At 63.5% G+C, this 27,913-nt stretch overlaps 3 protein-coding genes across 3 annotated transcripts in view; 2 read left to right on the top strand and 1 right to left on the bottom strand.

Annotated features, from left to right (window-relative positions):
- Positions 1 to 5,561, top strand: part of MYO18A (myosin XVIIIA) — a 33,379-nt gene extending 27,818 nt beyond the window's left edge. Inside the window, exons 40-42 of the mRNA XM_074160549.1 lie at positions 867 to 989; positions 1,972 to 3,156; positions 4,288 to 5,561. Of these exons, the coding sequence (XP_074016650.1) occupies positions 867 to 989; positions 1,972 to 3,148 (1,300 nt within the window). The 3' untranslated portion in view covers positions 3,149 to 3,156; positions 4,288 to 5,561. The remainder of the gene's footprint in view (positions 1 to 866; positions 990 to 1,971; positions 3,157 to 4,287) is intronic.
- Positions 5,562 to 5,996: 435 nt separating this feature from the next.
- Positions 5,997 to 8,529, bottom strand: PIPOX (pipecolic acid and sarcosine oxidase). The gene is made up of 8 exons (XM_074160717.1): positions 8,395 to 8,529; positions 7,788 to 7,936; positions 7,147 to 7,348; positions 6,884 to 7,066; positions 6,672 to 6,821; positions 6,444 to 6,602; positions 6,226 to 6,301; positions 5,997 to 6,127 (listed from the first exon to the last, which is right to left on the bottom strand). The coding sequence occupies exons 1-8, from the start codon at positions 8,518 to 8,520 to the stop codon at positions 5,997 to 5,999; spliced, it is 1,176 nt and encodes a 391-aa protein (XP_074016818.1). The 5' UTR covers positions 8,521 to 8,529.
- A 4,178-nt stretch (positions 8,530 to 12,707) lies between these two features.
- SEZ6 (seizure related 6 homolog) lies at positions 12,708 to 26,891 on the top strand. Its single transcript, XM_074160512.1, has 17 exons — positions 12,708 to 12,774; positions 20,681 to 21,256; positions 21,329 to 21,462; positions 22,137 to 22,329; positions 22,628 to 22,813; positions 22,888 to 23,056; positions 23,481 to 23,647; positions 23,730 to 23,924; positions 24,460 to 24,598; positions 24,676 to 24,872; positions 24,949 to 25,143; positions 25,227 to 25,418; positions 25,498 to 25,695; positions 25,795 to 25,833; positions 25,947 to 26,067; positions 26,150 to 26,252; positions 26,859 to 26,891. Exons 1-17 carry the CDS (start codon positions 12,708 to 12,710, stop codon positions 26,889 to 26,891), a joined length of 2,904 nt encoding a protein of 967 aa, XP_074016613.1.
- Positions 26,892 to 27,913: the final 1,022 nt, after the last annotated feature.

The following is a 27,913-nucleotide window of genomic DNA, read 5'->3' as shown; positions in this document are numbered from 1 at the left end:
AGCGGGCTGGGGAGAGAGGGGGCCGTGCCGCTTCGATTTCCTTATAGATCCCGCCGGTACCGCCATAACCCTAATGAAAGCAGTAAGCAGTTAGGTATTAAGGGAGATTTATGCAGGGATGCTTTTAACGTGGAGGAATGGATTTTGCAATGCATACGGCACCTTCTTTCTAAAGGCAATCAATATGGTTACGAACAGCCGTTATAAATTAGATGGTTTAAGCCAGATAGGGCTTTTTTTACGCCGGGACGTAAATCAGGGGCTCTCCGGCACGGCAGGGCTGTAAATCTGCCCACCACGCTCCTGCACCCGCCTTGCCGGAGTCGTTTCTGTTCTGCCTGCTAAACTCCTGTTTACCCAGGGCCATCAACATCGCTCTTCCTTGCTGTAATTTTGCACTCGACGGTGGCCTATAAAATGAACCCACTTAATTTCTTCCCAGCCCCGGAGCTGGAAATCTCCCGTGTTTCTGGAGCCATGCCCTGCCTGCTGCCCCTCGCTGCCCCGATGCCATCCCCGATGACTTATCTTTCCAGCCCCGGAGCCATGCAGTGACAGGAGGGGACATTGGGCACGGGGTGTAGGAGCCCCTTGGCTGGGCAGGGTGGTGGTTTGGGGGGTGCGTGACACGGCCGTGCTTTGGGGAGCCCCTAGCTTGCAGACTGAGCTGTATGCATGCAGGTTGTAGCCTGGGAGGTGGAGCAGGACTGTGGGACAGGGTTTAGCCCATGCCAGGGTCCACAGGCAGTGGGTGCTGGGGGGTAGCTTGGCACCTGCCAGCACAATTTTGCCTCCCCAGCACCCAAAATCTCACTGCCCCATGCTCACCTCTTGCTTTCTCCTGCCCCAACCTGCTCCTCCGGCAGCGACGGCGACTCGGATGTGGACTCGGAGCTGGAGGAGCGTGTGGACGGGGTGAAGTCCTGGCTCTCCAAGAACAAAGGCTCCTCCAAAGCACTCTCGGATGACGGCAGCCTGAAGAGCAGCAGGTGGGTGCAGGGACGGCTGGCAGAGGATGGGTTGGGTTGTGCCGGGGGGCGGCAGAGGTGCAGGGAGGGCACCCATGGGATGTGGCACTCTGGGTGCTTGTGTGTCTGGCCAGGGAAGGGTTAATGTTAGTGAGTGGCTCTGTCTCCACTGGGGACATGTCCCCTCACTCAAGGGGACCTCCCTGGTCCCCCTCCCCAGTATCTGACCCACTGTGGCATTGAGACCCACCCTGGAGGTGCATGGGCATCTGCAGCCCCCTCCCCATCTGCCTCACCGGGGGGTCACGGTGGTGGGTTCCAGCCCTGTGCATCATTCCTCCACTCTGGGGCTGGATCCCTCCCATCCTCCCCTCATTTGCAGCTGCACTGCATCCCTCCCCGCTGTTCTCAGCAAACGCCAGCGACCCACACCGCCCCCGGCAGCCCCGGCGGAGTGGGGGGGACATGCCCAGGTCCCCCACAGCGCAGGGCCAGCGTGGGGCTGGGGCAAGCAGCCCTGCTCCTGCTCCCCAGGGAAGGCACTTGCCTGCTGAGCACAGATTGCTTTTATCCAAACCCAATTTCCTAGCAGGGCTCTGAGAGTCCCGGGGGGCTCCCCCCTCCTCTGCCAAGCAGGGGGGAAAGATCTAAGCTGTTTTTTCTTAATTGGTTTAATTTATTCAGCGGTGCAGATGTAAAACATTTTGTTATTGGAGATAATTCCACCTTTTCTGAAGTCAGGAATCAAACGCAGCGGCTCCAGGTAGCCGACAATGAAATAAATTGAACGCAACACTTTAAAGGGGAATCAAAGTGGCGGGCTAGAACAATTCCCCCATTTACATGACATTTTTCCACGATCCTATTTCCCGCTGATGCACATTACCGCGGCTGCCTCGCCACTGTGCTGCCCCCCCCCCCAATCTCCTCCCTTGCCCTGTTCATCTCCATCTCTCTCTTGTCTCCCCGGTGCGTGCGTGGGGCTGCGGTGCCGCCGGCACAGGTCAGCCCCACCGGATGGTCCCGAGGCTGAGGAGCGGCCGGTGTCGGTGTTGAGCTGCCTCAGCTATAGGAAGCGGCCGGGCCTCAAGGACTCCATAGGTGGCCGTGGGGACGAGCAGACGCTCTTCAGCGCGCTCAGCGAGCGGCCGCCTTCCCCCGAGCGCGCCGCACGGAGGGCGGCCCGGGGTGGCGAGCCCGAGGACCGGGCGGCCGTCATCGCCCGCGCCTTCGCCGACGCCAGCGAACGGGCTCGGCAAGGGTTGGGCAAGCGTTGGTCACTCTCGGCCGCCGATGGTGAGAAAGCCTCCGTTGCCTCCGCCCCAGTGAGCCGGGCCTCCTCCACCTCCTGGAGGCTGGAGGATGGCGACGAGGGAGATGAGAGGTGCTCAGTGCTGAGCTTTGCCCTCTCCAGCCCCGGGAGCTTGCGGAGCCGGCGTGGGGGGCCTGAGGGTCGCCCCGAGTCACGGCTCTCCTTGGCCCGCAGCCGCCTGGAGGAGGCGGATGAGGGGTCCCGCGGGCAGCCTCCCCTGGGGCGCAGCTTCTCCGTGCCCCCTCGGCCCCGCAGTGCTGCCTCTGAGGATGGCAGTCCCGGTGATGTCCGCCCCGTGGGGCACCGCTCCTACCTCGACCCTGACCTGGAAGCCGCCATCCAGGAGGTGCTAAGCTACCGCCCACCACGCGCCAGGGGCTGCTCCAGCCCCGAGGCTGACTCAGGGGACGACAGCCGGAGCGTACGGAGTGTGCGGAGCACACGGAGTGCAGCCCCCCTGGGTGCCGCCGACCGCCCCCCTGGCAGCATCCGTCGCTCCGCATCCGCCCTGGATTTCTCCCGGCGCTCCAGCCGGCGCCGCAGCAGTTCGGGCTCTTCCGAGGAAGAGGAGGAGCGGAAGAAGAAGAGTGCCAAGAAGCACTCCAAGAAGGCCAAGAAGAAATCCAAGAAGAAGAAGAAGAAACAGCAGTCATCATCCGACTCAGGTTCCTCCTCCGATTCATCCTCCGATTCTTCATCCGGATCCACCAGCTCTTACCGCAGCACCTCCAGTGTCAAGAAGGGCCCACGGGCAGCGGGGGGCGAGGAGCCGGGACGACCCGTCCGGGGCAAGAAGGAGGAGAAACAGCGGAAGAAGCAGGTTGACAGCCTGATGATGAAGTACCTGTACCGGCCTGAGAGTGACTAAGGCAGGAGGTGGGAGCAGTGTGTGCCGTGCAGCATGAACCTCCCCGTGTGCCACTAACCACTCACCCTAACCCTCTCCCGGCTCTGGGGACGGAGACCACCTCCGCCGGGCACCCCGGGACGGAGCACCCTGCTGCTCCTGCAGCCAGCCCTGGTTTTGGGGTGCTGCAAGGCATCCCCAATGCATCTCCAGCTGTGGGCAGCATCCCCGGCATGGCCACAGCGGGACCGGCAGCTGCCTGTGCTGCCAGGACGCAGCGTGTTTGGGATTAGCGGCTACGGGACACTGGGAAGCGCTAATCCCTTCCTGGCTCCCCGGCCACCGGCCAGGACGCAGCTGAATCTATTCCTTCAGGAAATTTAAGGGTTTGCTGGGATGTTGGTCGGTCCTGAAGGTGGCGGGGAGGAGCGGGGCGGGTACTAACACGCACGCCTTGCAGTGTGTGAACCGGGGTGGGCGGCTGGGGCTCGGAGGTGTTTCTCAGGGTGGCCACATCCTGCTGCCCTGTGCCGTGTAGGGTGCCTGTGACAGGGAATTGGGGTCACCCTGCAGGGTTTGGGGGCTCTGCACCCCATTTGATGGCGGAAGAGAGGGCGCGCCGCGGCTCACCAGGTGTGATTTCAGAGCAGGTTTGATCCTTTCCAACAGCTTGAGTAGGAGAAGGGCTGGAGGAGGGGAAAAAAGCCTTTTGGAAATGTGGTCACAGTTGTGCTGCTCCCTGCCTGTCCGGGGCCAGGGAAGGGATCATAGGGGCAGAAACATCCCCAGCACCCAGCCATGGGCTCCAGTGTGACTGGGACCCTGGAGTGGTGACACCCGTGAGCACCAGCGTTTGCATCCATGGCCACATGCCTTTTTCTGAGTGCGTGGTGCCGGGTGGCTGGGGGGCTGCAGCCCCCTGGGCAGGCCTGGCTCGGCCTCGCTGCAGAGCAGGGGCTCAGCTCAGCCCGGTGAGGCATCAGTCGTGGTGGAGCGTGCCCCAAATATCTCAAAAATCATAAAAAAGGTGGCGATCAAGGTTCCATCCAGTTGGCTGCCAGCGTGCCAGCTCACCACGGCTCCCGATGCAGCCAGAGTGTGTCCCGCTGTGGCACGGAGCCTCCCTGTCCCCCCCACTAACCCCTCTCTCTCTCGCACAGCCCCCCAGGCTCCCGGCATCACTTCGCCTACGACAGATGGGACGAGGAGCAGGACACCGGGGAAAGCACACGCCGTTCCTCCCGCAGCTCCCCCAGCGCCAGCGAGGCAGAGAGCCGGGCTGCCGAGACCCCCGCCTAGCCCCCCCCACCCCCTGCCTTTCCCATCACCCCAGAAACACTCAGCTCCTTTGTGGGGCTGCCCCGGGGCAGCCGGTATTTCTTCTGCACCGGTAAAAGGGGGGGAACACAAAGCCACCCCCCCGCCTAGTCCTGGCCACAGGGGAAGCAGCCCGGCCGGCTCGCTGGCTGCAGCCCCCCCATACCACCCCCACCCTCCCACCCCCACTCTGTCCTCGGCGGCGCAGCCGGCAGCTCCGGTACCCCAGGTTTATTCCTCAGTGCCTGCTGGCTCCTTATTTTATAACTTAAACACCCCCTCGTCCTCTTAAGCCCCTTTTAGTTGAGCCAAAGACGTCTCTCGCTGGCCGGGCCCTGGGGAGCAGCCGCCCCACAGCCGGGAAGGGGACATGGGGACAGGGTCCTATGCACCCCCCCCTCTAAGGTTGTCGTCACACCCCCTAGCCCCCCACCCCTGCCTGGTTGTTTTGCACTAGCCCAGCTGTGCGTGCCCCCCCCCCCCCCCTCTTTACTTTCAGTATGAAAATAAATGTCATTTCTGGCTGGTGATGCCGGCTGCCGCCTGCTCCGTGTGCTGGGGGGGTCACCCCATTGCGGGGGGTGTGTGTTTGCACGATGGTGGGGTCTGGCGGGATGGATCCAGCCCCGGCGAGGATCCAGGGCTGCACAGAGAGGCTGAGCCTGACCCCTTCCCCGAACCTGCTGCACCCATGGGTGATGGGGAGGGGAGGGACAAGACAGCCCTCGTGGGTGCCGGCACTGAATCATTTATCAATCTTCATAAATATGCAGATAAGCAGCGGGGATGGGAGCCCTCTGCCTGCCGGCATTAATTATTTAACGTGGAGGAGATGTTGATGTGCATTGCTGGCCACTTGCGTGGCACGTGGCTCGGCCTTGGCTCCGGCACCCGCTGGCCCATGCCGGGTGCTGCCCCCTGTACCCCCCCCCCCAGCCCCAGGGACCCCTCGGACCCCGGCAAACCAGGACGTTTGATCCCTTTCCCCACCATCTCTTGGAAACAAATGGGCCGAGCTCGGCGCTCGCTGCCATAAAGCCACGCTGCGCTAATGCGCTTTCATTAAGTGGGAGCGATCTAATGATAATAAAATGGCACATTTAACATTAAAACATTTAACTTGACTCCTAAGCGAGTGTGTCTCTCCGCGCTGTTCCAGCTCCGTCTTCATGAGGCTGACAAAGCTCCTTAATTTGTTTCCGGGGAGCGGGTGCTTGGCGGAGACAGCTTTGGCACCACGTGGCACAGGGGATGCTGGGATGTGGGGAGACAGGGTACCAGGATGCTGGGATGTGGGGATGGAGAGGTGCAGGGATGTGGGGATGGAGAGGTGCTGGGATGCAGGTAGCAGGGACGCAGCGATATAGGGATGCCAGGGTGCTGGGATGTGGGGATGTGGAGGTGCTGGGGTGCACTGCCAGGATGCTGGGTGGTGGGATGGTGGAGTATGGGGATGTGGGGATGGTGGGGTGCAGCATATTGGGACATCAGGATGCAGGGACACAGCTGCAGGCCAGTGCAGTGCCGTGCAGGCACAGCCAGGGTCCTGCACCTACAGCGCAGCCCGGAGCACGCTGGGGAAACGGGTGATGGCGAAGGGGGCCATGCTGTGGGACGGCTCCTCTCCCAGGCTCAGCTCACACAGCAGCTTTCCCACCACTGGCGCCAGCTTGAACCCGTGGCCTGCAGGAAGGAGGGGAGAGGTGGGAGGGGGCACAGTCACCCCCCACGGCCCCGGCCAGGTCTGGGGTGCCAGGGAAGCGCTGGGTGCCCTCACATACCGGAGAAGCCGGCCCCAATGATGATGTTGCTGAACTTGGGGTGCCGGTCCAGGATGAAGTCTTCATCCGGGGTGTTCTGGGGGAGCCATGGTGTGAAGATGTGGGGTTCCAGGGTCCTCTCCTGGACCCAAGTTGTGGGGGGAAGGGATGGCAAGGTCCGCTTTGGGGTGGGGGAGGGACCCTGGACGCCTGGGTCCCAATCCTGGGGGGGATCTCACCGTGTAGAGGCAGGTCTCCACCACAGCCGGCTGCGGGTCCAGCCCAGGCAAGTAGCTGCTGATGAAGCTGCTCAGGAGGGCAACATTGGGGCGTGGGGTGCCTGGGGGCACCCGGTCCCGCTCCTCAGGGTCGGTGGGGCTGCCGTGGTGGTAGCACACCTAGGGGACAGCCAGTCAGGGGTGGTGGTTGGCCAGGGAATCCCCCCACCGCCACCGTGCCCTGCTCACCTTGACCAGCCCCGGGTACTCGAGGGCTGGCAGCCCATAGATGCCGTGGGGGGCTTGGCTCAGCCCTATGGCCATGAAGCAGGGACCGGCTCTGCCTGCGCCAGGGCTCCCCTCCTTCTCTCTCCAGTAGCAGACGTCGATGCGCAGGGGCTGGGGTCACCGCGTTAGCCCTGGCCACGGCCGGGCTGCCCCGCGGTGCCACCGGCCCTTACCTGCAGTGGCAGATGGAGGCCCAGGGGTGCCACGAGGGCACCGGTCCAGGCTCCGGCCGTGATGATGAGCCGGGGGGCTCGGTACACCCCAGCGGTGGTGGTGACAGTGACCAGAGCCCCGGGTTCAATGCGCAGCACCTTCTCCCCATCCCGCAGGGTGCCCCCATGCCGGCGAAAGACATCCTGGGAGAGTATGGTGATGGGAGGTGGCTGTGGGGATGGAGCCAGAGGACCCCCATCACATCCCCTCAGCCAGCACCCACCTGCACTGCCCGCAGCGCCCGGTCAGCAAAGAGTACCCCGCCGGTGCCGTCCCACATGGCCACCTCACCGGCCTGGAGCCGGAGGCCGGGGAAGCGCTGGGCCAGCACCGTGGTGTCAAGGACATGGTCGTCACCCAGGCTGCGCCGGCAGCCCTCCAGCTCCAGGTCACCCGCCGGCCCCAGAACCACCAGCCCCGTCCGCCTGTGCCCACCAGTCACATCAGCTCTCCCCTCGGCCCCTCTCCATGCCCCCCCCCCCGCCTTGCTTTGCCCCTGGGGGAAAACCAAGGTGCAGCGGCATCGGTGATGCTCGGGATGTGCTGCACCCCGGTGGGATGCTGGGCAAGGGTGTGTGGGGTGATGCATGGGGAGGGTCTGGATGCCGGCATCATGCTTACCCCCCTGAAACACAGCAAGCTCCATCAGCCCTGACCCCGTCAGCAGGGGATCGTTTAGATGCTCATTTCCTTAATGGCGCTTTCTTTACAGAATCCCATAAATTACCCAGAGCCAGTGGCTGCCTCCCCGTTGTGGGGACTGGGTTGGCCTCATCCTGCCCTGATGGAATGGCTGTAGCCCCCAGCCCGGCCCCGCGGGGAGGGGATCGTGCCCGGTGGGGGCTGCGTCCCCATCCCCGTCACCTGTAAAGGCTGGTGCCGGCCTCGGCCTCCAGCCGCTGCCAGAGGCGGAAGCTGTCGGGCATCATGCGGGCATAGGACACCCGGGGGTAGGCGCTGCGGGTGATGCGGCTCTGCCCATGCGAGCTGCCCCGCGAGTGGGGCAGGATGAACTGCGGGAAAAGGGGGACATGGGGGTGACCCCAGCCACCAGAAGCCCTGAGCCCACCAGCCCCGCATGCACCAGCACTGTGCCACAGCGGGCACCTGGGGACACAGCCCACCCTGCCAACCATGGTGCTGGCAGGATATGGGGGTGCTGGCACTGGGGACACAGGGGTCCTGGAGCTGGGGACATGGGGGTCCTGGCACTGAGGATATGGGAGTGCTGGCACTGGGGACACAGGGGTCCTGGAGCTGGGGACATGGGGGTCCTGGCACTGGGGATATGGGAGTGCTGGCACTGGGGACATGGGGGTCCTGGCACTGGGGACACGGGGGTGGCTGACACCACAGACCAGGGGTGCGGGCAGTGGCTTCCCTCCATGCCGTGGCAGAGGGAAGCCAGGTCTGCAGGCACCCACCCCAGTGCGTCAGGGCTGGGGACACGGTGGGATGGGGACACCGGTACCTGCTCCAGCAGGAGGGTGTCCCTGTGGCGCTGGGTCAGGTGGTAGGCGGCGAAGGAGCCCTGGATGCCGGCCCCGATGACGATGGCGTCGTAGGTGGCGTGCTGGGGCTGGCTGGGGGCAGCCATGTCTGTCCTTGTCCCCTTCCCTGCGGACAGCCAGGAGCTGAGCCAAGGGGAGGGACGGGGCAGAGTCCAGCCGAGCTGAGTGGGTGGTGGAGCCTTGGCTGCCCTCCAGCCTTGGCGTGGATGGTGGGGGCACGGGGGGAGCACGTCCTTCCCACCCTTCCCTGCTGGCTGGGCAGGAGCATCCCCGTTCCCTGCCAACTGGTGCCTCATCCCACCGGGGAGGGCAGCTCATCCGGCAGTGATGGCAGAGCTGGCAGCCTTGGGGGGGGGGGGGGGGGGTCCAACCCTTTTCTTCCACAGCCATCCCCGCACCACTGCCAGCAGGAATTTTTAATCCCTTCCTGGTACATGGCACCCTTCGCTCACCCTGACCCCAGCACAGGGACCACCAGGATCAGCCCCCCCGCAACCCCACATCCCAGGGGACCATAGGGCACTGCACTCCCCCCATCACCTTCACCTTCGGCCCCACGGCACCACCGGCGGGATCAGAGCTAGTGGACGGGATAAATATGATGGAAAATGGTTTCCAGTACCCCCCCTCTTCTCTTCCCACCCACCACCGCTGGTTCCGGCTGTGGCAGGACGAGGGGCTCCGTAACGCTCCCATTTGTGCCGATGGGAAACCCCCCACTTGCTTAAAGGCAAAGAGGTTGGTTTTTTGGTTTTTTTCCTCCAGCACAATTTATTACAGCCGTAAAATATTTTGTTGCCATCTTTTGTTGTTGTTATTTTTTTTTTTTTAACGGGAGATAGGCGTGATTTAGGGCTCACTAGAGCAGCCGGGATGCAGCGCGGAGCATCGTGTCCCACCGGCTGCAGCGGATTTTGCAAGCCTGCAAAATTTCGGGGTGTGATTTGGGGCTTGGGAACACTCAGCGATGCTCTGCGGGGGGAGGATAACGCAGGCAGGGGCTGCTGGCTTTGCCCGCCACCGCCACTGCCCCGTGCTGCCTGACAGCTAATTAAGGGAATTAATTTACTCTGGCTTTTGTGGTGTAAAAGGCATTATTTACTGGTTAATTGTCGTTATTACAAAATGTTAAATATCATTATTTATTTTGCTGCTCGACTCTGGTGATGGATGAAGCATTGGGGAGTGTGGGAGGCCCAGGCCGGGCTTGGGGGGGTGTGTGATTTCCAGCCCCCACCCCAACCACAGTGCCCAGCTGTCACGGGGACACCGCAGCATCGTGTAAAGGCAGAACCAGCAGCTAACAGCAATGGGGAGGTGGCAGGAGGCAAATGGGGAGCACAGACAAAGGCCAGGCTCCCCTCCTGGGCCCCTCATCCATGCCACTGCCCAGGATCACTAATGCAACGAGTGTGTGCCGGTCTCAGCATCACTGCAATGCCCAGGGCTCTGCATCGCGCGGTGCCCCATTAAATCAGCACATCCTCCCTCGCCTTTGATGTTACAAATAATTCACCAATTTCCCCAGGTTTCAGCTTGCTTTTTTTTTTTTTTTTTTTTTTCCACTTTGAACAGCCCCTCTACCTGCCTTTTTTTTTTTTTTTTTGCTGGGAAGATGAAGAATAATTAATTATCCGTGAAACGTTAAATGGCAAAAATGAACTCCTCTCCCGTTAACGGCGTGTTAATAGGTCGGGCTGGAAAAGCCTCGCTCGTGCTGCTATGAAGCCGGCGGAGGCTGTCAGTGGGGTGCAGGGATGGTGCACGGCTGTCCCCTCCAGCGCCGGCGACCATCCCCAGGGCTCGGTGGGACCCCACAAGCCACCGCCTTCATTGCATGGATGACCCCAACCAGGGCTGATCACAGGCATTGGCGAGGTCTGTACCCCCAGGCCCCCAAAAAAGCAGCTGCATGGGCTCATCCTGCCTTGGGATGAGTTTTTTGGGGGGCACCTTCCCAGCCCTATGCCTGGTGTTCCGCATCCCTGCCACCCTGTTCCGCATCCCTGCCGCCGTCCTGGGTTTAAATTAACCAGAGGCAAAGCTCGTGGCAGGAAGAAATCCGTTTCCTAAAGCAGCGGGAGCGGGTCAGGAGAGCTGCGCCCAGAGCACAGTAAAAATGAAATATTCCCTGTGCGGGCTGGGTGGAGGGATGGGAAATCTCAGGACCGGCACCGGCACAGGAGGGGGTGTGTGATGGGGATTTGGGGAACAGCCTGGGGCAGGCTGCGGGAGCCGCCTCGGCTCAGATCCATGTGGGGCTGGAGAAAATGGGAACGAGGAGCTTTGGCCAAGGCCAGGCAGGGCTTGGCAGTGGCTTGCTGCCTGCCAGCTCTGTGCCTGCTGCACCCGCTGAACCCACTGCACCCTCTGAACCCGCCGCACACTCGGATGGTGGCTGAAGTTCCCTGAAAGCCCATCATCACCCACACCGGCGCTGCCTGCTGGGCTGCGTCAGCCTCATAGAATCATAGAATGGTTTGGGTTGGAAGGGATCTTAAAGATCATCTAATTCTAACCTCCCCCTGCCCCGGGCAGGGACACCTTCCACCAGACCAGGTTGCTCAAAGCCCCATCCAGCCTGGTCCTGAACACCTCCAGGGATGGGGCAGCCACAGCTTCCCTGGGCAACCTGGGCCAGTGTCTCACCACCCTCACAGCATCATCCTCCAGCAAGTGCAAACCAGCACGCAAAAAAGAATTAGGGAGCATCGCCGCTCCCTGGGGAGCCGAGGCCACGTTGCTGAGGGGAGCACAGCGTCCTCCATGCCCAGCAACATTGTGCCAGCTCTGGCTGCGCTCACCCCCATTTACCTCCCTGGCCCTCGCCACTCCCGATGCTTCGAGGGCACCTGCAAAGGGCTTGTTTGCTTTGTGTCAAAACCAACAGCCGCCGAAGGCAACCCCTCATTAGCAGTCCAGGTACGTGCCTGGGGAAGCGTCAGGCGGATTAAAATTATTTGAATATCATAATATTAGAAACTTCAATTTGGCCTCAAAATGCTCATCTTCCGAGCCCTACCAGGGCTTTGGTGCATTAAACATTGATGGAGCTACCGGCGGATCAAAGTTTTGGGTTTAACGCTGAAAGTGCTTGGAGGGAGTGCTGGCTGCCCCCCACCCAAACTGCAGCCCCCCCGAGATGAGAAGGACCACGGTGTCGCTGCCTGCCCTGCTCCCACCGTAGCCGTGGGGCTGGTGGTGCAGAGCCTGTGCCGTGGGGCTGGCCGACGCTCTATCCTCCCCGTGCTGAGCCGTGCAGCGCGTCGTTTGCCATTCTCCGTGGCAAAAGCGGTGCCTGTCGGCAAAGCAGGGCCTGGAATTAAAAATAAAACCCCACCGGTGATGGTTGCGTGGGCCGTGTTTGCAGCCAGGGCTGCGGGGGATCTGTGCCGCGCACGGCGTCAGCACGGAGAGGCGAAGCCATCTGGGCTTTCACAGAGACGGGGAGGGGGTTATTAAACAAAGAGCCAGGGTTTTTTTGTTGGTTTTTTTTTTTTTTTTTATTTTTAACACACACGAGAGCCGTCCGGCAGCCAGCGTGGAGCAGCTCCGTGCTGGTGCCAACGCCATCTGCCTGCTGCAGGGCTGGCTGCCCCCCGCCACGCAGCCCTCCCAGGGGAGCAGCACCCCGAGGCAGGGGCCTGGGGACCAGGTTTCGACCCTTTGCCATATGGAATAAGCCCCCCCCCCCGGCCTCTGTCGAGTCCCCAGCTGTGGGGGCTGCCCTGGGCCCAGGTTTCCCTGCTTGGGGGATGATGAGCCCAGCCCCAATTGAGGCTATTTAGGGATGGGGAAGGGCAGCCGGGGGGGATGTCTCTGGGGTGAGTGTCAGGAAGGGGAAGGCACTGAGGACCTTTCCCACAGCCCTCGGTAGCTCCCCAACTCGAGGGGTCTCTGGGTTTAGGGGGGGCGGCGGCGAGGGGGAGAAGATCCCCCTCCCTCATCCTTCAGCTCCCAGCATTTGTAGGCGCTGCACTCGGAGAGTTACGGCGCGGGGGGGGGGGGGAGGGGGGTGGATGTCAGGGAGGAGCCCCCCCCTTCCCAGCCTGCAGGATTGGCGGGCGCCGCACTCGGAGCGTTACAGGGGGGGGGAGGGAGGAGGCCCCCGGCCCTGGGATTGGTGTGCGGCGCACTCGGAGCATTACGGCGAAGCGCGGGGGGGGGGCAGCCCCCGTCCCTGGGATTGGCGGGCGCCGCGCTCGGAGCGTTACGGCGCGGCGCGGCCGTGCCCGCAGCGCGGAGCTGTCCGCGGTGCTGACCGCCGCCGGCCATGGGCTCGCCGCCGCCCGCCCTGCTCCTGCCGCTCCTCGCCGCGCTGCTCCGCGCACCGGCACACGGTAAGGAGAAGCACCGACCCCCCCCCCAATCCCGATCACCCCCTCCCCCATAACCACCAACCACCCCCGGTACTGGTGGCCGCAGCCCCCGCTCCGTCGCCGCCAAACTTTGCCAACTTGCGCTCGCCCCCGGTGCGGCGGGGGCGCTCCCCCCCCGTCCCCTCACCTCGGTGAAGCGAGAATTTCCCCCCCCCCTCCTCCGTTATCCCACCCCGGTGGCGCGGGGAACGGGAGCCGCCGGGGGCGCGCAAAGCGTTTTGCAGCCGGGCTGGTACAACGCCGCCTCCGGCGGGCTCCGGCGACAGCCCCTCCGCCGGTATTACCGGCGGTGGGGGGAGGGGGGGGCACCGCTGCACCGGGGGCTGAGCAGGCACGGCATCGCTCGGAGGGACCCGCTCCCCGAGCCACTGAGCCCTTCGAGCCACCCCCCGGCTGGCTACACCCGATCCGGTCCCTCCATGCAGTCCCCACCGTGGGTCTTGGGGGCATTGGGGACCGGGGTTATTCCCACCCCACCCTGCTTTGCTTGGGGTGGCCCCTCCAGCTCTGGGGAGGGTGTCAGAGAGATGCAGGGATGGCGGGTGTTGGCTCTTCCCAAGGAGAGCAGCCAACACCCAGCTCGGCTCGTTGGCTCTGCCACCCATGGGGCACAGGCTGCCTTGATGCCTTGCGGCTCCGCTGCCCCAAAAAACAGGTCTGGGGACCCACCAAGGCTTGGGATGCACCAGTGGCCATGCCAGTGGTGGACAGCATGCGTGGGGTGAGGAGTAGGTTGGGGTCTGGCGGGATGCGGGTGGTGGGACGCAGGCTGCCGGCGTGGCTCAGCCGAGCTGCGGGCAACAGCCGTGCCGGGAGTTACATAAACTCCCCATCTGGCAGCCGAGCCCAGCCGGGGAAGGGCACCATGGCCCTGTGCCTGCTGCTATTCCCATCTCGCTCTGCCACCTGGGGCTGCTGCCACAGCCCTCTTGCTTGGGGGGAGTATGGGAGACCCTCTGCAGGGCAGTAAGTGGGGTAACACCGTGGTACCCCTGTCTCCTGCCCTGCCAGGGGGGAAGGGGTGAAACAGGAAAGGGGTGTCTCTGTCCCTGGCTCTGTCCTGGGAGCAGAGCCCTGGGCAGGGCAGGCTTCCCCCCAAGGGAGGCTGGTGCTTACCGTGTCAGTTTAATGATTTCTAATGAGCAATTACCTCTAGTCAGTCCCCTAATTTCTGAATATCAATAAAGTTAATTAAACTCTGCATGTGCATTTCCCAGAGTGTTAGAGGTAGGGATGCCCTGGGAGGTGCTGAGCTCTTACCAGAGCTGTGAGGTCCCATCCACCCTGTGCCTCCCTGTGTGCTGGGAGCTGCCCGTGGGGGTCGCTAACCTGTTCCCTGTCCCCCATCAGGCAGGGTTCCCAGCACAGCACCCCAATTTCTATGGAGCACCGACACTCTTAGCGTCACTGTGGCCTTGACTTGGCATCGGCTTGGGCTGGTACACAGCGGGGATGTGCTGTGGGTCTGGGGGGACATGGGGATGGGGATCTTGAACCCCTCACCCAGACCAGCAGGGATTGGAGATGCCCATGGAGCGGTTACAACGCAGGGCTTGATCCTGTCTCTCTCCTGCCACCCTGTGCTGTGACCTGCAGGCCTGTCCCAGCCATGGGCCATCTTCGTTCCCAGTCTCCACAGCGGTTTGCCCCAGCAGAAAGTGGAGTTTGGGCCCCACGGTGCTGGTGCAGCTGGAGGGTATGGTGCCGAGCATGGCTCCATTCACCCTGCCCTCCTGTACCCCCTCTCCCCAGCTGTTCAAAGCCATGAGGGGTGTAGCTTTTTTTGGGAGGGTCATCTTCGCCATGCTGAAGGGAGTTCCTTGTAATTTAGGGTTCTGGTAGTGTGGGTTGTGGCAGGGGGCACAGGGCTTGGCTGTTGCCACACCATCCAGCATCAGCTGGATGTACCGTGCCCATGGGGACAAAGCATCTGGGGGACATGACATCCCTGGGGATGTGGGTGCTGGTCAGGGTCTTGGTGCAAGGAGGGGGCTGGGGAAGGAAGCAGACGTCTGCTACAGTAATTAACAGCGTGTGTGCTCGTCCCCTGCGTGCCTTGGAGGAGTTCATCACTGCCACGCTGCTGTGCCGCCAGGCCAGGATTATCTGGATAATGCTCTTAAGCTGGAGTGCGGGAGGGCAGGGCTGCCCCGTGGGACGCAGAGTACAGGCTGAGCCAGTGCCGCCACCGTCCCCTGGGGCTGGTTGTGGGTTAGTGCTGGTGGGGAGGGATTTGGCACACGGTGCTGTACTGGGCAGGGCTGCCAGCCCCAGGCTTTGTGCAGCCACCAGGCAGAGCTGGAGCAGTGGGAACATGGGGGGAAATGGGGTGCAAAGGAGCCTGGGCAAGGGCACAGCAAGGGCACCCCCAGGCCTGGTGTGGAGTTGTCAGGGCACCCCCTGTGCCACTGGTGGCACTCCAAGACTGGCATGGGGCTAACCAGGACTGTGTCTCCCAGCATGCAGCCCCATGCCAGGGTACAGGCTGGGGCTGACCCTGGGGCTGCTGGGCCCCCCGTGAGCATGGGCAGGCCCTGGAGGAGGCGGATGAAGTTGTGTCTCCAGTGGCTCTGGCAGGAGAGGATAATTTCACCTCCAATCAATTCTTTAAATGCACACAATTGAAAGATTGCCTTTGAAAGCTGCCTATAACCAGGGAGGTAATGGATTCCCTCCAGTCGCAGGCAGCAGCTATGGAGCAGCAGCATCCCTTCCTCCGGCTGCTGGGGAGATGGGACCAGCCAAGGGACTGGCACATCTCCTGCCATGGGAATCCTTGGGTGGGTGAAGGGGCTGCCTGGACCCATCAGAGGCAGCCAGAGATGTCTCCATCTGCCTGGTTCCCTCCCAGTGTGCCCAGTGCTGAGACGTGGCACCACTCACTGCATCCTCCAGGGCATTGGAGGGTCCTGTTGGCCGGGGTTGGGAATGTGCTCGATCCCCTGCCTGCGGAAGAGGTGGCAGGAGCTGGCCCACGCGCTCACCATGCCAGCAGGGGTTATTACATATATAATTTAAATTCAGTAACGAGCTGTGCTGAAGGGATCAAATATTAATCAGCCACGAGAGCGCTGCTGTGACCCTGTGAAAATGGAGAGAGGTGCTTGAAATGCCAGATCAGCTGGCTCTGGGCAATGTGTGGGGGCGATGCCTGGGCAGGGTGGGCTCTGGTGGTCCCCAGCTGCCCTGGGGGGTGGCAACAGAGCAGAGGAAACATGGCCATAGCATCAGCCCTTAGTGGCTTCCAAAACTGGATGGTTCATCCTACACTAAGAGCGGTGATGGAGCAGGGTGTGGGGTCTGCTGGCAAAGAGGATGCTCATGTTGAATTTCGGGGGTGGGTGGGGGGTGAAGGCAGGCACTGGGGGTAGCCGGGATGCCAGCTCCGGTGGGAGCAGGTGGCGATACTCCGTGCTTCCCACCTGCTGGGAGGGAACGGTGTCTGCAGGGAGGATGACATGGCTGAGCAGCCCAACACAGAGCCCAACTAGCAGCTCTCGCTCGCCTCCCTCAACCAGATTTCAATTACTGTGGCTGGCAGCGGGTGGAGGGAAGGGGAGCCAGGGGGGCAGCGCGGCTCCGCTCTCCCTGCCTGCGTGGAGCAGGCACCGCCAGCACCCAGGGGTGCCCTGTGGGCTGGGTGCCCCCTCTGCTACCCTGGGTGAAGAGCAATACTGGGTCCTAGGGTAGCCTGGAGCTGGCACAGAGCCCCATGGGGAGGTGGCACCTATGCTGGGGGTGGCACAGGGTGGATGCTGCCTGGTAGTGAGGGCTCTGTCACAGGGGATCCTGATGCAGGGCACAGGGGGCTGATTTGGGTGCTGCTGGTGAGGGGAGGGGGGACATGGCACCGCAAGGCTCCAGTGCTTGGGTCCGAAATAGCAGCAGACATGCAATTTATCACCGCCGCCGCTCAGGGAAATTGCTGTACAAACGCATTAGCTCCGCAGGGAGAGCGGGATTACACGGGCTGTGGGCGGTGAGGAGGGGACGGGGGTGCCGCTGGCACCCCACGGTACCCGCTGGGTGGGGAGGGAGGAAAGCCCTGGGGATGGGTGCCTCGGTGCCCTCCTGGCTCTGCCCTCGTGCCTGCCCGGTGTCGGTGATGCTCGGGGCTCGGTGTTTGGTATGTCAGCCAGCACTCGGCCGCCGCCGCCACGATGCTCCAGGGAACCGGTTGCAGCGACATGTGACATGTGTCAGCGGGTAAATGACTGTTCAATTCAAGGAGAATCGCAAAACATACAAGGTCAAACGCTTCCCCGCCAGCGCCGCCATGAATATTAAAGCCGGGCTCCTTCAGCAGCTGCTGGGGCTGGCAGCCACACTCGCCGCTGGTGTCCCTTCCTCCCCGGCTGCTCTGGCAGCCCCAGCTTGGCCATGGGCATCTTGGCTCTCTGGCAGGGCTGGGGTGGAGGAGGCCACGGGGCAGCAGGACCTGGGTAGCAGTTTAGGTGCCAATGGGGTGTCAGCTGGTGCCAGTGGGGTGCCCAACTTGCTATGCTGGGTGCCAGTGGGCTGTGCCAGCAGCCAGTGGGTTGGCTGGGTGGCAGTGGTGTTGACTGGGTGGTACGGGGAGCAAGGGGCTGGGTGCGCAGCCCTGCCTGCTCCTACCTGCACCCTCACACTACCTGTGTGCACCTGCCTGCGCTCACCCACCCACTCCTGCCCGCACCCATCTGCCCACCCGCTGCCTGCACCCACCCATCCCTGCCTGCGCTCTTACACCGCCCACCCGCGCCTGCCTGCGCCCCGACACTGCCTGTACTCTCACGCTGCCTACACCTGCCCACCCACTGCCTGTACCCACCCTCCTTCCCTGCCTGCTCCTGCCCACGGGACCTTCCCACCCAGAGGCAGGCAGGAGGGCACCTCTCTGCTGGGAGTCTCCATCCCCAGGAGCCACCAGGGCAAGGGACAGAGAGGGGGATATGGCATCAATGGGGCACATCCCCCCTTCTGCACCCACCGTGGGGCCTGGGGGTGGTTCGGGGGGGCTGGGGGCTGGGGGTGTGGGAGCGTGGCACCGGCTGCCTGACAGCTCATTCATCACGGCTGCCAGCCCCGGCCGCGGGGGCAAAGCCAGATTGGATTTTAAATTGGAAAATAAACCTGGACTCCTGTGAGCCCAAACCCCTGCCCTCCCCCTGCACCAGGGACCCGGCTGCCCGCAACCCCTGCCCACTCAGGCTGCCAGCCCCCTCCTACAAAAGGGGAAACTGAGGCACGGAGCACCACCATGCCACGAGGCTGTGATGCTCCTGAGGCAGCCGAGGGCCCTGCCCTGTCCCGTCCACTGAGCTGGGTGCTGCCTTATTGCTTTCTTGGTGGGCGGCATCGATCGGTGCTCCCCGGGAGGCCGCGTGCCGCCTTATTTATTTATTTGTGACAGCAGGCGGCATTGATTCCTGCCGGGGGGGTGGCTGCCCACTGCAGCCGGATTAGTCTCCGGCATCTTCCCAGCTCCTGGTTGCTGTTAATAGACTTCTGCCCGGCAAAGCCGATGGGAAGGATTAGGACCCCAGCCCGGCTGCAGGCAGGGGCACGTGCCATGCATGCTGAGGGGTCCCGGTGGGCACCTGGCTGGTGGGGACTTAGTCCTTTGCAAGGGTCTATGCCCACCCTGAGCCCTGGGGTGTCCCTCCTAGGTGCCAGGTCCTGGAGGTGTGGGTGCTGGGTAGCAGGGTCCCATGTTACAAGCTCCTGGTCACCTTGGGCACACAGGAGGGACACAGCTGTGGCACTGGAGATAAGCTGCTTACAGACATCTGTGGAGGTGGAAGCTCTAATCCTGTGGTGCTTGAGAGGCATGGGTGGCAACATCTGGGCACAGGTGGCAACATCTGGGTACCTGCTGCCTTCCCACGGTGCCCTGAGCATCCTGCATCTCCCAAGGGCCAAGAGCATCCATGATCCTGAGCATCCCCCAATGCCGGGAGCATCCTGTGGTACCCAGAGCATCCTGGGGTGCCCTGAGCACCACACGGAGCCCAGGACAGTGCCCGGTGCCCAGGCACTGCCCAGCCCAGGGTGCCACAGCACCTGGATGGGACCTGCTGTAGGAGCCTCACCGTGGGGTCTCGCCTCACCCAGCAGCCCCAACGGGGACCACCATGCTCCCCAACACCCTGGGGAAGCTGAGACTGTGGTTGGGAGTGTCAGGGGGGTCAGGGTGAGCATCTCTGCCCCTGCCTTGGCTGCGTGGGACGGCCGTGGTGGCTTGCAAGCGGCACAGGGCCCGGCCCCAAGCACTAATCTGCTATTAAAGCCTAAAAGAGATTTTGGCGCCCTTCAGTATAAACTCATTAACTTTTATGTTCTTATAAATGGATCCTATTAAAAAATAATTCTGGCCTTGCTGGGGGGCAAGTGAACCTTTCGGAGTCGGTGCGGCTGGGTGCTCGCCTCCCCACTGTGCTGCTGTGCCCAGGGCATTGTCACCGTCCCGCGGCAGTGGGGACACAGAGTGGGTGGCAGAGTGGTGGGGATCCCCAGCAGCACCAGCAGCTCCCCCTACACTGCTCAGCCAAGCTAATGTCTCTTAATAGTCCCTTAAAAGTGGCAGTCGCAAAGTAATTAATCTTCGAGGGGCCCTGCCCTGCTACGGATCAGTATAATTACCCAGTAATTGGCAGTATCGTGTCATCAGCGCCTGTGCACAGCAACGAGATGTGCCCACGCACTATTACAGCCTCACGCCCCGCACTGGGCCACGGAGGGATGCTGGGTGCCGCCATGGCATTCCCCCTGCCATGGCACAGTGGGGCTGGGGAGCTGAGCCCCCCAGGAGTAGGGACCATGTGATGCTGCATCTGGAAGGGAGAGGTGCTGGGTGACTCATTAGGGCTGATTAAATTCTCTTTTTTTTGGTCTAAAGGCTGTAAACGACTGGGCTGAGCACGCCAGGGGTCTGCAGGGGGCTAATGCGTAGGAAGGCCAGGGGGTCATGATGGGGACCCCCTAGGTCCCCTCCTGCAGGTGGGAGGTGGGGAACGCCAGAGGGGAGGGGGTACCCAGCAGATTGACATTGCCCAAGGACAGCCTGGCTGGCAGGTGGATGGAGAGAAGCTGAGCTCTTGCAGACTCATTGCACTGGTGTCCTGGAGCTGGGTCCCAGCATTCAGGCTCCAGTGGCATCTCTGGTGCAACTGGTCATAGCAGCCACGGCAATCACCGGCATGACCACACCACAGGGATGTGATATCCCAGGGGACTCTCAGCACAGGATGGCCACCTCCATGGAGAGGGACAAGCTGTGACCAGGGACACCCAGCCCCCTGGCTGTCCCCATCAGGGCTGTGTCACAGGAGGAGTGAGCACCCTTAACATGGTACAAGCTGCAGCTGTGCATTAATTAGCCAGGGCTTAATTGCCAGGGTTGCCTCAGTGAAGGGTATGCTAGGATGAGACATGGTGGGACTGCATGTGGTTGATGTGCGTGCTTGCCATCCTGGTTGTGCAGGGAAGTGTTAGCCCTCGGGTGGCCCATGGTGAAGCGTTGACCCATGGGGAAGTGTTGGTCCCCGGAGCAGCATCGGTCCCCAGGGCGGCACAGGTCTGTGGCACCGCACTAGCATCTCTCCCCGATGTGGTATCCATCCACAGTGCTGCATCCATCCCTGGCATAGCATCGGTCCGCGTCCAAGGGTTGGTCCCAGGTGCCACATCGGGCACAGCTTTGCTCCACAATGAAGCATCAGTCTCTGGTGCAGCGCCGGTCCCCAGGGCCACACCAGTCCACGATGCAGCATCAGTCCCTGGTGCATCGCTGGTCCAGAACAAAGTGTTGGTCGCCGGTGGAGCATCAGTCCATGATGCAGCATCAGTGTATGGGTCCCAAGCACCTTATGCTCTCTCCTCCCGCCAGGCTTCAACGGGCTGGCCAGGAAAGCCGGGGAGAGCGCTGAGGCTGAAGGGGAGCCGACGGCGCTGCCCACGCCGGCGGAGCGGGAGGCAGAGGCTCGCTTCGTGAGCACGGCGCCCACGCTGAAGCTCCTCAACCACCACCCGCTGCTGGAGGACCTGCTGCATGAAGCCTTCCTGAAGAAGGACTACTTGGGCCAGGCTCCATTCCTGCCTGCTGGCCCCGGCCCCCTCCTGCCTGCTGATGCCCTCCAGCCAGCTCCTGGCCCCCCGGCCCCCGAGCCCCCACCGCGCACCCCTGCCCTACCCAGGGCTGCCTTCCCCACCGACCCACTGACCACACCAGCAGGGCGCCCGGGGCCATGGGGAGAGGCCTGGGGGGCTGTGCCAAGTGCTGACACCTCCTGGTCCCCCACGGAGATGCCGGAGTCGAGCCACGTGTCACCCAGCCAGGCACCCACTACCCTCAGCACATCCCTGGGGTCCCGCACTGGGGCTGCTGCGGTACCTGGGGATGAGGAGGGGACCACCACCACTTCCACCATCACCACCACCACTGTCACCACGCTGCAGGGGCCAGGTGAGCACCAGGGAGGGAGCCGGGGGGAGCCAGAACGAAGCCAGGCTGAGCCAGGGTCTCCTCTGTCACCAGTCCCCTGCAACCGGACGCTGGCAGGCCCCGAGGGCTGGCTGGTGTCCCCAGAGCCGGCCAGTGTGCCCTACGATGGCAGCCTGGACTGCACCTACACCATCTCTGTCTACCCTGGCTATGGCGTGGAGCTCAAGGTGAGATGGGGTCTGCAGGTGGGATGGGGTGCCAAGTACCCCCAGACAAACGTGGCATGTCCCCTGCTCCATGCCACGTCTGCATGGCCATGTGGGATGCAGCAAGCACATGGTCCTGTCCCTGTCCTTGTTTCTGTCACCATGTTCCTGAGCCAGGAGAAATGGCTCAAGGCATCACCTGCCCTCGGGCCCCGGGCAGGGATGCGGATGCATGGGCTGATGGGATGCCCCAGGATGTCCCGTGCCCACCGGTTGCCACGGGGCAGCACCACGGCTTGCCAAAAGCCGGTGGCAAGCAGGAGGCAGCAGCTCCACAGTCAACCCCTGCTCCTCCTCCTCACACAGCAGCGCTCGCCAGTGCCGCCGCTCATCACCGCGCAGCACCGCTTAATTAACATCATTAATAGCAAATTGCTCCAGAGCGCTGGAGCGCACGCCTGGCTGTCGGCGTGGCTGTCGGCATGGCCCCGGCTGTGCCACGGCGCTCCGGCAGAGCCACCAGCTGGGGCCTGCCGCTCTTTGCACGGCGGGATGATTTATGGCGCTGCTAACCGTGTTTGAAAAGCGCTGCCCTGCGCAGACAAGCTCCAGCACACTATCGACCGTGGGCAAGCTGCCCGAGGACTGGCCCCGGGGCGATGCCGGGGTGGTGACACCCAGCCCGTCCCCTGTAGGTGCAGAACATCAGCCTGGCGGAGGGGGAGACGCTGACGGTGGAGAGCGCGGGGGGCTTGGAGCCCACCCTCCTGGCCAACGAGTCCTTCCTGCTGCGGGGCCAGGTCATCCGCAGCCCCTCCAACCTCCTCACTCTCCGCTTCCAGAGCCCCCGGCCACCCAGTCCCGGCTCCTACCAATTCCGCTACCAAGGTATGGGGCAGTGCCCACCACCAGCACTGACCCCCCAGTACTCCTTGGCGGGGGTCCCCTGCCAGCACGGCTCTAATTCAGAGCGTGGCAACACACGTCAGAGTTAAAAGGGCACAGAACGTTAATGGAGAGCTAATTGGCATGAGCGATCATGGGCTCATGTAGCATCATTACCAGCAGTGATAGGCGCCCTGTCACCCAGCTCTGCAGCACCCAGGCACTTGGGAGGTTGGTGCTGGGTGGGCTGGGGTCCTGGGGGGTCTGAACCCTGGCCGGTAACACCACCGCCTGTCCCCAGCCTACTTGCTGAGCTGCCCCTTCCCGGCACGGCCGTCTTTCGGGGAGGTGTCGGTCAGTAGCCTGCACCCCGGCGGGGATGCCCGCTTCCGCTGTGCCGCTGGTTACCAGCTACAGGGTGCCCACCAGCTGGTCTGCCGCAACGCCACCCGTCCCTTCTGGAGTGCTCGCGAGCCCCTCTGCCTCGGTAAGCACCAGCACCAGGGGGACATGGCATGGCTGGTGTGGCACAGACGGCTGCTCATGGTCCCTCTCCCACAGCGGCATGTGGTGGGGTGGTCCGGAACGCCACAGTGGGACGCATCATCTCGCCCGGCTTCCCTGGGAACTACAGCAACAACCTGACATGCCACTGGCTGCTGGAGGCACCCACTGGTCACCGCCTGCACCTTCACTTTGAGAAGGTCTCGCTGGCAGAGGATGATGACAGGTTTGGCCCCGGGACAGGGGGAAGTTGGGGGAGTGGGGGCACCCTGGGGCAACCCCACGTTGGGCACAGGGCCATGTTCAAGGATAGGTGCTGTTGGCCATATTCAAGGATGGGTGTCATTGGCCATGCCCAAGTGTGGGCACCGTTGGCCATGATCAAGGATAGGTGCTGTTGGCCATATTCAAGGATGGGTGTCATTGGCCATGCCCAAGTGTGGGCACCGTTGGCCATGATCAAGGATAGGTGCTGTTGGCTGTGTTCAGTGAAGATACTGTTGGCCATGCCCACGTGTGGGTGCCATTCATCATGTTCAAGGATGGGTGCTGTTGGCCATGGCTGGGGCTGGGTGCTACCATCCATGCCCAAGGGTGGGTGCTGCTGGCCATGGCTAGTGCAGCACCCTGCCCCTGCCATGCCTTGGCAGACTCATCATCCGCAACGGCAACAACGTGGAGGCACCACCGGTGTATGACTCCTACGAGGTGGAGTACCTGCCCATTGAGGGGCTGCTCAGCACCGGGCGCCACTTCTTCGTGGAGCTCACCACCGACAGCAGCGGGGCCGCTGCGGGCATGGCGCTGCGCTATGAGGGTATGGGGCTGGGGTGTAGGGGGGCACCCAGGCATCCCTGTGCCCACCTGGCCCCCGCAGACCTTTGCCCCTGTGCCTGCAGCCTTCGAGCAGGGGCATTGCTATGAGCCCTTTGTCAAATATGGGAACTTCACGGCTAGCGACCCCCGGTACCCTGTGGGCACCACGGTGGAGTTCAGCTGTGACCCCGGCTACACGCTGGAGCAGGGCTCCACCATCATCGAGTGTGTCGACCCCAGTGACCCACAGTGGAATGAGACGGAGCCAGCGTGCCGTGGTGGGCGCTGGAAACGGGTGGATGGGGAGGCTGGAGATGGGGGTTCTGTGGGTGCTGGAGTTGGGGGGTGCTGGGGGTTACTGTGGATGCTGGAGATGGGGATTCTGTGGGTGCTGGAGTTGGGGGGTGCTGGGGGTTACTGTGGATGCTGGAGATGGGGATGGGCCACAATGGACGCTGGAGCCACCATGCTGTGGTGCATGCTGGAGCTGAGGGACACAGTGAGAGATGGTGGGTGCTGGAGCTGGGATGCTGAAGTGGGTGTTGGAGCTGGAACCAACAGGGATGGTGGGCGCTGGAGTTGAGGTGCTTAAGTGTGTGCTGGAACTGGGGGTTGCTGTGAGTGCTGGAGCTGGTGATGGGCTACAACGGATGCTGGAGCCACTGTGCTCTGGTGTGTCCTGGAGCCGGAGCCATTGGGGATGGTGGGTACTGGAGCTGGGATCTTGAAATGGGTGCTGAAGGTGGAGGGCTGGGCGGTGGGTGCTGCGGCGGGTGCCCCTGCGGCGGTGCCAAGCCCGGTGTGCACCTGCAGCGGTGTGCAGTGGGGAGCTGACGGACACAGCCGGCGTGGTGCTGTCACCCAACTGGCCGGAGGCGTACGGCAAGGGCCAGGACTGCATCTGGGGGCTACACGTGGAGGAGGACAAGCGCGTCATGCTGGACGTCCGCGTGTGAGTGCGGGGGCAACTGGGGACAGGAGGACAGGGGGGTCTGTGCACCCCCCACCCTCATGGCCCTGCCACCCCAGGCTGCGGCTGGGCACAGGGGACATGCTGACCTTCTATGATGGGGACGACCTGACGGCACGCATCCTGGGCCAGTACACGGGCACCCGTGGCCGCTTCAAGCTCTACGCCTCCACCGCCGATGTCACCGTCCAGTTCCAGTCTGACCCTGGCGCTGGTGCCTTCGCCTATCGGCAAGGCTTCGTCATCCACTTCTCTGGTGAGCCCTGTGGTGGGATGGTGTCCCCAGTGTCCCCAGTGTCCCCGCCACCCCACTCACCCCACTGTCCCTGCAGAGGTCCCCCGTAACGACACCTGCCCTGAGCTGCCGGACATTGCCAATGGCTGGAAGACATCCTCACAGCCGGAGCTGCTCCATGGCACCGTGGTCACCTACCATTGCTACCCTGGCTTCCAGCTGACCGGCACCGACCTCCTGATGTGCCACTGGGACCTGACATGGAGTGGCGACCTGCCCTCCTGCGAGCGGGGTGAGCAGCCCCTGCCAGTGTCCCCCTTGTCCTGTGGCGTGCCCCCAGCAGCCACCGTCACCGCTGGTCCCTCTGGCCCACAGTGACCTCCTGCCGAGACCCCGGGGACGCCGAGCACAGCCGCAGGGTGGTCTCCAGCCCCAAATTCCCGGTGGGATCCACCGTGCAGTACGTCTGTGACAAGGGCTACGTCCTGGCGGGTGCCGGGACCCTCACTTGCCACGACCGCGTCGCGGGGGGACCAAAGTGGAGCGACCGTCTCCCCAAGTGCATCCGTGAGTCGGGTACCCCCTCCCCGGGCACATCCCTTGCACCAGCGGTGGGCACTGATGTCACCGTGCCCCTGCCCCACAGCGGAGACCTACGAGCCCTGCCACAACCCTGGCGTGCCGGCGGGCGGGCGGCAGACCCCCGAGCGGCGGCTGTACCCGGCGGGAGCCACTTTACGCTTCTCCTGCACCGCTGGCCGGGCGCTGCTGGGCGAGAGCAGCCTGCGCTGCCTGCCCGGGCACCCCTCGCGCTGGAGCGGCTCACCTCCCATCTGCAAGGAGGGTGAGAGGACCCCCACCCCTCACCCCAGAAACGCCCCCCCTCCCCCAGCACACCCGCTTCTCCCCACTGATGCCAGCTTCTTTCTTCTCTCCCCTCCAGCCTCCTACAACGAGTTTTACAGCAACCGCAACCTGGACGGTAAGGGCAAGGGTTTGCCAGGGCAGACTGGGGTGCCGGTGTGTGGATGGGCACCCAGGGGTGCAGCCAGTGTGGGGTACCCCCCTTGGTGAGCCCCCGACTCTCCCGGGCAGCCGTGGCCAAAGCCGTGCCCTCGGGGATGGCGCTGGAGGGCACCAACGTCGCCATCGCTGTCTTCCTGCCCGTGTTGGTGGTGGCCCTGCTCATCGGCGGCATTTACCTCTACTTCTCCAAGTGAGTGACCAAGTGGCCCCCATCACCCCATGGGGTCCCCATGGCCCCCCCACTGCCCGCCCCAGCTGCCCTCTCCCTGCAGGCTCCAGGGGAAGCCGGCCCTGCAGCTGCCCCTCGCCGGCTCCCACCCCTACGACCACATCACCGTGGAGTCAGCTTTTGACAACCCCACCTACGAGACAGGAGTAAGTACTGGCCCCCGTGCCCCCCCAGATGGGGCTGGGCACCCCGGGGACCCCGCATCACATGGGCCATGGGTGCCAGGGGCTGTGCGTGGCATGGAACAGGCAGGGGATGGGGTCATGAACTCCAGGGACCATGCATGGGATAGGACATCCATCCAGGGACCACACATGGGGTGGGACATCCATCCAGGGACCACATATGGGATTGGACATCCATCCAGGGACCATTCACATGATGGACATCAATCCAGGGACCACACATGGGATGGGACATCCATGCAGGACCCACGCATAGGATGAGGCATCTATTCAGGGACCATTCATGGGATGGATGTCTATCCAGGGCCTATGCACGGGATGGGACATCCATCTAGGGACCACACATAGGATGGGACATTCATCTGAGGACCACACGTGGGGTGGGACATCTATCCAGGGACTATGCACAGGATGGACATCCATCCAGGGATCACACGTGGGGTGGGACATGCATCCCCCAGGGCCATCTGTAGTCTGGGATGTGTCCCCAGGGCCCCACGGGGTGGGAGATGCCCCGTCCCTGTCCCAGGCACCCCGTCGCACCACCGAGTGTCCAACCCCTCGCAGTCTGTTTTCTTTGCAGGAGACGAGGGAATATGAGGTGTCCATCTAGGTGTGGGCAGCGTGGAGCTGGGCGCCACAGCCACCCCTCCTGACCCCCCCCCCCAGCGCCCACCGGCCCCGGCACGGGCTGGGGACACCTCTCCCAAGGAGGCTCAAGCCAAGCGCTCGATGAGGGCCACCCGGGCGCCGGCCACCCCCTTGTCACCCCCAACCCACCCGGACCCCCGTGGGGTCTGCCCGAGCCCCTTTGTCACCCACTCCCCTGCCCCGGGCTCACGGGGGGGGGGTCTCCGGGCCCCATCCTGCCCCCTCCCCAGGGGCACAGCGTCCCCCCGCCCCCCTCGGCGGAGGAGGGACCCGGGCAGGGGGCGTGGGGACCACACAGGTAAGGAGAGTGCTGCAGTGGGGAGGGGACAGCGGGACGCCCCGGGGGGGTGGGGGGACAAGGGGACTGGGTGGCCATGGGGGTGCCCCCCCATCCCTTGCCCCCCCCCCCCAGCACAGGGTCTGCCCCTCCCCGCCCCCCCCCGTGTGTCCCCCCACCGCCACGCAGGGACGTGCCATGTCCCCCCCGTGCCCCGAGCATGCTGCGTCCCCCACTCACTCCCGACCCTCCCCGCTTGCTTTGCCCTCCCCCCCCACTCCCCCCCCCGAGGCGACCCCTCCGCCACCGGCGTGTCCCGCCCCCCCTTCCCCCACCTCCCGGCTCCCCAGCGGGGACCGATCCGGGGGGACGGGGTGGGGACAGGGGGAACGGCGGGCATGGCTGTGCCCCCCCTCCCCGCCGCGTCCCGCCCGGGTTGGTGGCCTCGGATCCGGCCCGCGTCGCACCCCCACCCCCCACCCCGCTCTGGAGAGGATCCCCCCCCCCCCCCCCTCCCTCCCTCCCGCCCCCATCTTTTGGTTGTTTCATTAATAAAAAAATGGTGTTTTAGAAGAAGCGCTGGCGTCTTCCTCAGCCCGGAATTGGGGGGCACCCCCACCCTGAGCCCCCCTGCATCCCCCCGGCCCCCACTCTCGCTCCCCCCCACGCCCTCTTGGGGGGGGGTGTGTGTGCG

Source organism: Numenius arquata, chromosome 18, assembly GCF_964106895.1.
Source record: "Numenius arquata chromosome 18, bNumArq3.hap1.1, whole genome shotgun sequence".
Taxonomy (NCBI): Eukaryota; Metazoa; Chordata; class Aves; order Charadriiformes; family Scolopacidae; genus Numenius; species Numenius arquata.
The sequence above is the reverse complement of the archived record's forward strand: the minus strand, read 5'-3'. Positions and strand labels throughout refer to the sequence as shown.

What these genes read in the sequence shown, in the direction of transcription:
- PIPOX (XM_074160717.1), bottom strand. Translation starts at nt 8,520, where the DNA reads ATGGCTGCCCCCAGCCAGCCCCAGCACGCCACCTACGACGCCATCGTC. An exon ending in ACACCCTCCTGCTGGAGCAG is followed by an intron (nt 7,937 to 8,394) that starts GTACCGGTGTCC and finishes CTTTTCCCGCAG; the next exon opens with TTCATCCTGCCCCACTCGCG. An exon ending in GCCGGCACCAGCCTTTACAG is followed by an intron (nt 7,349 to 7,787) that starts GTGACGGGGATG and finishes TGGTGGGCACAG; the next exon opens with GCGGACGGGGCTGGTGGTTC.
- SEZ6 (XM_074160512.1), top strand. Translation starts at nt 12,708, where the DNA reads ATGGGCTCGCCGCCGCCCGCCCTGCTCCTGCCGCTCCTCGCCGCGCTG. An exon ending in CATGGCGCTGCGCTATGAGG is followed by an intron (nt 23,648 to 23,729) that starts GTATGGGGCTGG and finishes CTGTGCCTGCAG; the next exon opens with CCTTCGAGCAGGGGCATTGC. An exon ending in CTTCGTCATCCACTTCTCTG is followed by an intron (nt 24,873 to 24,948) that starts GTGAGCCCTGTG and finishes CTGTCCCTGCAG; the next exon opens with AGGTCCCCCGTAACGACACC.